General features: G+C 44.1%; 2 protein-coding genes across 2 annotated transcripts; one reads left to right on the forward strand and one right to left on the reverse strand.

Moving 5' to 3' along the window:
- Window positions 1-359: 359 nt before the first annotated feature.
- Window positions 360-3,457, forward strand: cybc1 (cytochrome b-245 chaperone 1). Its single transcript, XM_080486821.1, has 6 exons — window positions 360-488; window positions 1,701-1,788; window positions 1,884-1,925; window positions 2,008-2,178; window positions 2,259-2,403; window positions 2,984-3,457. Exons 2-6 carry the CDS (start codon window positions 1,701-1,703, stop codon window positions 3,138-3,140), a joined length of 603 nt encoding a protein of 200 aa, XP_080342947.1. The 5' UTR covers window positions 360-488; the 3' UTR covers window positions 3,141-3,457.
- A 174-nt stretch (window positions 3,458-3,631) lies between these two features.
- hexd (hexosaminidase d) lies at window positions 3,632-7,579 on the reverse strand. Its single transcript, XM_080486810.1, has 12 exons — window positions 7,370-7,579; window positions 7,201-7,293; window positions 7,010-7,125; window positions 6,795-6,882; window positions 5,961-6,125; window positions 5,699-5,882; window positions 5,540-5,611; window positions 4,862-5,060; window positions 4,605-4,766; window positions 4,423-4,530; window positions 4,073-4,162; window positions 3,632-3,954 (listed from the first exon to the last, which is right to left on the reverse strand). Exons 1-12 carry the CDS (start codon window positions 7,373-7,375, stop codon window positions 3,783-3,785), a joined length of 1,455 nt encoding a protein of 484 aa, XP_080342936.1. The 5' UTR covers window positions 7,376-7,579; the 3' UTR covers window positions 3,632-3,782.
- Between the last annotated feature and the right edge of the window lie 15 nt (window positions 7,580-7,594).

Raw genomic sequence — 7,594 nt, forward strand, 5'->3', positions numbered from 1 at the left:
CATATGCTTTGACCATAGTAATGGATACCAAAATAATTAAATTAGCGTTGATCAATGTTTTTTATCCTTTTGTGAGTGTTTTTCTTGTTTTGTGTTGAATGAATACATACAAACATTTTCTTCTTGTTGTTCTTGTTGTTCTTCTTCTTCATGCAACATGCAAACTCCACTCACTGTATTAAGAAATTACCTAACAATATTGTGCATAAATGATAAGGCAGATAAATTCACATATAAAATATGCATTATGAACAGAACTTAGCAGTTTGTGCTTCAGGTGATGGGCTTTCCTCTCAGCTTTTATCTTGAAGACAGAGATGAAAACCAGCTCGACCAATCAGAGCTGACGCAAACCGGAAGGAAGCGTCACCCATTCAGGACAGTTGCTGCAATAATATGAACTTCCTTGAAATTTAGTGCATGCGTTTCCTCTTACAATTTCCCTAAATCTACAGCCAGAAGGGTTACAGAGAAAGAGGCAGTTCAAGGTAAGTTAATGAATCGGTTTGTTGTTATTGTATACAATTTTATGATTCATTGCTGTTCTGTGCTCTTCAGATCCTAAAACCACCAACATCACCATCAACCATCAGTATCTGTTTTTGTCTTATGACATCTCTTTTTGTAATGTATTTCCTAAACCTGCTGAGGTATCACCGTTTAAAAGGTGTTTCCTTTACACACGTAATTGACGAGCTTGAACAGACCGTGATTATTTTGAGCCAATCCACATAACATTACCAGGAAAAAGTAAAAGAAAAAGAAAAACCTTGTGTTTTTCGTTTTTTTAGATCCTGCAGTGTCATCACAGGTGAATATGAATAACCAGGATGTCACTGGTCCACAGACTGTGTCAGGATTAACCTGTCAGGGAGGTTTTGGAGTGACAAAACAGTTTATTGTCTTTCTATTTCTGGCAGATTAAATCACAATACTGTGTTGCAATTGATTCACTGTTAAGTGTATCAATGGCTATGGAATCAGTGGTACTTTGCTGCCCATCATTCACAAGGGATCTGACTTGATTGATGAGCCTGCAGTTAGCCAATCATCAGTGTTTGTAGTACATTTTCTAGATCTTGGTCTTGATTCGGTCTTGGGCCCTTAAAGTCCTGGTCTTGTTTTGGTCTCAGGATGCTCTGGACTTGGGGGGTTGATTGGTGTTGAGCACCACCCATCATGTAAGTGTGAAGGCCATGCCAACATACTGCACCAAGTCATTGTAATTTGACATCAGCCTCTCTCTTTTATTGGTTGCTCCTGTACGTAGGACGACCCTCAATATATCTGTCTGATTATAAGTTAATATCCGAACCCTGTAACGTTCGGTCTTGAGTTATTCTTCCTGGAGCCTCAGATTTGCTACTTGAGCTACTTTGTCATTGTCATTAATATTTAAGAATTTACAAACTGCGGACATCCCTTGTCCTCTCTTGTCTAAGGTTGTTGACAGGTGACGTCACGTAATACTTGCCGGGTTGTATCAGCGATCTTTTACGAGTACTACTACAATACTGCACCTTACCATAGACTACTTATTTATTTCACTGTGAATGTGACATGCTGCTATAAGAGAGATGCAACCAAATGGAATTTCGCTGTATTTTGTACAATGACAATAAAGCTTCTTAATCTTAATCTGTGTGGTATTTGGTGAAATCCGTTTAATGTACTGGATTTCTCTGTTCGTCTTCATTCAGATGGGGTACATGACTGTTGAGGAGCACAGCTTCAACCTGCTGCACCTCAAAAGATCTCCTGGTGTCCGCTCGTGGTCTCTTCTTGTTGGTTGGTTTCAAATGAATCCCATCTTCCATTATTCATTCTTAAACAAATGTGTTTCTGTTGTGTGTCTCTTATCAACTGCATTATCTCCATTGCAGGTATAGCATCTATTGGCTTGGCAGCTGCGTATTACAGCTCAGGTACATTAAATTGATTTGTATAATGGCGCAGTTATACTTAACGTTGGCTGAAGTTGGTTCTGTCTCTTGTGTTCTGCCGCAGACAGCGTTCTGTGGAAGCTTTTCTATGTAACCGGCTGCCTCTTCGTGGCCATGCAGAACATGGACGACTGGGAGGAGGCCGTGTTCGACAAGACCAAGAACCTGATCGAGCTGAAGACCTTCAGCCTGTACACGTTGGTCCTGACGTTATGGAGGAAGGGCCAGGACAGAGGTCGGTGCAGGTTAGCCAGTACGGTAGTATTGGTGATGGAGAACATCAGAGCTTCATGTTCTGTTTTCTTTCCTTCTCAGTGGTGTTAGACTTGGCTCAGCTGTGTGACGTGTGCGTCCAGGAGGAGAAGGTCCGGTATCTGGGGAAGGGTCACCTGGTGATGCTGCGGCTGGCTGCCGGTTTTTCCTACCCGCTCACCCAGAGCGCCACGATGGGGTCTCGCAGGTAGTGCATCTGCTAAAACCCAAGTCCAAATACTGCGAGATGCTGTGTTGGATGTGAATAAAATCAATGCAAAGCTCATAAACCCATATTTAGCACCAATGTTGCGCTGATCCGTACGTCACCTCATACTGCATTTCTGTTGGTTAGTTCGTTGACATAGGTCGCAGCAGCAGACACAATCACCCCAAATATCTGACACGGTCAGAATTTAATCACAGGTTGTCTTTGGGCACACGGCCACAACAACGGCCGTCCTTGAATGCAGGACCATCGATTTAGAGCCAAGGACAAAGATTTCTTCATGACTGTTATCTTTCCTCTGCGATGTCTAAAAATCACACTGTGTAGCGGCTCTAAGAGCGTTACATGTTTAGAGAAGAATTTTACACATTTTCGGAGTTATGAGCCCCCAAACATAACCTTGCTTCTCTGATATAAAATCAACACTACCTCTGCAGCCATGTTCCGTCTTATTTATTTTACATAACATTACCACTCCTTAGTGATCATCCTTAATAACCAATCTGAAGAAGTAGTGGAACCAGAGGATAAATTTCTCTTCCGTTGCTCTACTTGTCAGTGACGTGGAGGCCATCGCGGCGCTGCTGAAGCGTTTTTTGGCTCTGGAGGAGCTGAAGAAGCAGAAGCAGCAGGACTTCGAGTTTAGAGAGGAGGAAGAGGAGGAAGACTCTCTGGATAACAGCACTGACGCAGAAGACGAAGCACAGAACCTCTGACTTGCACGAGACATCAAGTCCGGGGTATTATAACACACCTTAAACCGCAAGCGCGTGCATATAAGATCAGGGACTATGAAGCTTTCTGTTACTTGTATTTTCCCAATAACTGTACCTTTCTTCAAATGCACGTCATTCCTCAGCATTATCCTACTAATGACTATTTGAGCACACTGCAGTTTACAGATCCACTGTGCCTTTCTACTGAACTCTAATAAGTGTTTATGGAAAAAAAAAAAAGTGCTTTTCACAGTTTTCTTTTTGGACCACCCAGCTGATAATCACCTTTTGTATGCATGTCGATCCACACCAGTGCACGTGTTGTTCACACTGTAATTGAATTTTGTGCCGATGTGTTTCTTTTTGTACACATTTCTTGGGAACCAAAGACTGAATCTCAGGCAAATGGTTTGATCGAAGAAACTGGTTTTGGTGAAGTGGATAAAGGGAAAGTCGAGATCTTTGTTTTTGGTTGATTTATTTTTTTTATTATCTTGTCAAACTTATATTAAATATTTGAATACAAACAAGCTCACGTCTCCGTTTTGCTTCACTTACCTCCTCTCAAGTAAGAGCAAATGCACATTGAAAACAATCGATGAGTGTCAAAGTTTAAGTTAGTTTAGTTTGAAATGATTGATTCTATGGCACCATCTCCTTCACACAGACACTTATGTCCTCCGTTATCCTCTGAAGAGGCGCCGTCACGGGGGTGACGTGCTCTTCCATCCACTCCTGGACTGTTGACTCTGGATAAAGGTGCACCATCTCCTCTCTCACTGCCTCCACCTTTTGTTGTATCAGAGTCAGATATCTGAAATGGAAAGAACTCAATTTAATCGATTTAAAGTGAGGTGATCGCTTGGAGGTAAAAGTCTCAGCTCATACAGAAAAGCACATATATTTGAACTATTCAAGAAGAATCTGCTCACGTTGAAGCTTGACTGTACGCCTGCATGCAGATGAGCGGGGTCACCATCTTCCTCTGTCGGTGGTACGGACTCAACCATCCTCTTACAACCCTGCAGCACCGAGAAAAATGGAAGTTAATAAACAGTACAAGAGCAAATAAACTGTAGAGGTCGACAGAAAAGGAAGTAAAAATAAGCCTTTTGGGAACCGCGGCGAAATATCAATGTGAAGCTAGCAGCTTGTTAATTTAGCCTATTTTTATAGCAACACATCGGGGAAATATTGATAAAAATTGTAGAACAAACTTGATATTTACACACCAACATAGCGAGTATAGAAAATAAAATAGCCCTCATGACTAATAACTCACATGTTGTTTTCAAAAAATCGTACGTCGTCTGTGTTCAGGAGAGAATCCAGCTCGACGATCAGCTCGGCCAGCCTCCGCCCCGGGTACCTGGAGTCGGACGCAGACAAGCTGAGAGCCGCAGAGAAAGAAACCCTGTGAGTCTGGAGCTGTGCACAGAGGAGCCGTGTTCTGCTCACCCTCACCTCCCCAAGGCCGACACCTCCACCGAGGAAACCCCCAGCTTCTCGCTCACTTTGGAGGAAACTTCGGCACTGAACTGCCCGTGGAGGAGAGTGAAGAGACAGGCTGCGAGGGACGGCAAGGCGACAGGCATCAGCTCGCAGAGCACCGACAGGTGGTCGTACCTGAGGACAAACGAAAACGTGAAGTCGGGAACCAGAAAGAGTCTAAAATACTTCTTTTATTATTTCTACCCTATCTGGCCCCCGGCTATTCCCACCTTTGCCAGCCTGTGATGGCGATGCCCTTCAGCTTCACTCCTGCGGACAGAGAAGCGGCGACCTTCAGCCACAGTAAATGGTTCTCCAGGTGTCTCTGAGTGCTGCACACACAGGTGAAGACGCTGGTGGAGCCTTTGAAGGAGCTGGCGGCCCACACGTCCGACATCCCGGCACTGCAGTACTTCTCCAGCAGGCACACTGGGAATCACAAACTACGTTGAGCACAAACTCCATTCCATTCTGCTTGAAAAACAAAACTTATAACTAAAGTTCTTCTATGGTTTGACTAAGGTTACTCAAAATCCACAACATCGTGCACAATATCGTAATCCTGCCTGCATTACGGAGTCAAACTTTCTTGTTTACCCCTAAAGCAAACATTTAATCATGAAAATCTACCAAACTCCTCCTCTATAATAGATCAAATTATATTCCACAAAATTGTGAGAAAATGACATTTTTTATCTATATCCCAGTGGAAAATTGACCAGTAGATTATACCATTATATCTCATGCTCTGTAGCTTTCATTGCAAGTGCTAAATGTTGAGTTTTTTTATGATTGGTAACAATTTGTTTGGGAAATATACATAAAAAATGTAGAAGAAGCACTTTAAACATTTAATGCACTTTAATAAAGTGCTTCATTTGGTTACATATAAAAGACATGGCTCCCACCAGTTTTGTCCACGTCCAGGTTTGGGGTGTAGTCCCACAGCATGGGCTGGACGAGTCCAACGAGACCGCTCGCTGTCACAGACAGAGTGAATGAAAACAATCAAGACCATCAAGAGAATGTCGGTCATCTTTGGCTTGTCAGCAGTGCTCCTTCATCACCTTTCAGAGTGGTCTCGCTCATGCCCCTCATCATGTCATCCCACATTATGACGGTCATGTGAGGCCACGCCTCCTTGATCGCATCGGCCACTTTGGTCACGTGACTCAGAAAAAGTTGCTCCACTGTACGACCGGACGAAGCCAGCCACAGCTTGGACTCCTCGCCCTCGCCGAGCATGTAGACCTATAAGAAGAGAGGGGAAAAACAGGACTATGAGTCTGTTTGAAATATACTGTTCGCAATCAGAAGACGACTTCTCACCTCATCGGCTCCGATGTGCAGTGTGTTTAGACCTGGATGCAGCGCCACCACCTGCCTGAGCATCTCCATCACCAGCTTCAGACCCTCCTCTCCATGTGGGCTGAGGGTGCCCACGCAGTGCGCCGCCTCCCTCAGGTGCCACATGGGACGATGCTTCAATACGAACTGTGACAAGGGGGACGCAGAGTAATAACTGGGCTATCACAACCGTGACAGGAAAAATAACGTTACAAATGCTGTATAGCGAGACCACTGACAGGAACTAGCAGGAGAGATCACATCAAATCAATATTAGTTTCTCTTCATTGGCTCCCAGTTTCAGTTGGGGAGGCTGACACAGTCTCCACTTTAGTTTTCATACTTTTCTATTTAATAAAGCGTACAGTTAGGGCTAATTCAAGCCACCGTGGATCATGTTCTACTTAAGCTTCCATAGGTTTAGCCTGCTGGGAGACTTTTACTGCACTGAGCTTCTTTCCTTTCTCACTCACCATGTTCCATTATTACCTGTGACTAACATTTGTCTTTCTCCTGCAGTGTTTGTTCTCTCTCTCTCTCTCTGTCCCTACTGGGTATACATATGTTTGCTTGTTGCTCTCTTGTCTCTGCCCTATTCTTTTCTCTCTTTCTATCGCCTATCCCCAACAGGAACAACACAAATTCTCCACCTCTGAGTCTAGTTCTGCAGATTCTCTCTGTTAAAAGAGAATCTCTTATGCTTGCTCATGTGGTATTGTTGTTTTTTCTCTGTGAAAGTGCTTTGAAATGACTGTGTTGTCTTTGACGCTACAGAGAAAAAATTTAATTGAACAGAGAAATGGAAGATTTCCTTACTTCCATGTGACCAAATGTCTGCACCAGTGGGATCACCTCCATGCCTTTAGATCTGGCAAATTCCTGCATGGATAGTACTTCTTGTCGGCTGAAAACAAACAAACACAGCACACCCCCATTACAAGGTGTCATCTCAATGTAACAGATAAAAGGCTGGTAATTGTGCCACCGGATCTTTAAGCATGAATCACTCCTGATGCATGTTGTTACTCCACCTGTAGGCAGGATGCACTGTGGCCTGCAGCAGCTTCAGTTCCCCCTCATAGGGGAACATGTCCTCATACTCCACCAACAGGCCGTTCACTCCCAGCTCAGAGAAAAGCTCGATCAGCTGATGGGGGGAAAACACACATCAGTGGTCAGCTCGGGTGGAAACACTGCAACATGCTGCAGCGGGTCACCTCACCTTGTGGAAGTAATCGACACGTGGCGGTGCACCTTTGAGATCCAGGTGGACCAGTTTCTTCCCCTCGGGCCAGGGTGGACACTTCATTTCGGCCTGTAACGTAGAAATTCACCTTGACAAGTAGAATTCATGACTTGTTTAGGTGGATTCGGGATCACGTGGGACTCACCTGCATAGTTCAAAGTGCACACGATCGGATAAACCTTAATGATCTGTCCCTTTAATGCAGTAAATGCACGTGAATTCTATCCCTGTGTAGCATAAGTGACCGTATTAAACACTGCCTCGCGATATCAGCTGTGCCGTGGCTGAATTTGTGTTTGTTTTTAGCCCCGTTGCGGAATAAATGCATCCCGCGTGGACCAATCTCAGTGACGCTTTCTCTTCAGGGCAG

This window comes from Lipophrys pholis (genome assembly GCF_963383615.2).
Source record: "Lipophrys pholis genome assembly, chromosome: 1".
Lineage (NCBI taxonomy): Eukaryota > Metazoa > Chordata > Actinopteri > Blenniiformes > Blenniidae > Lipophrys > Lipophrys pholis.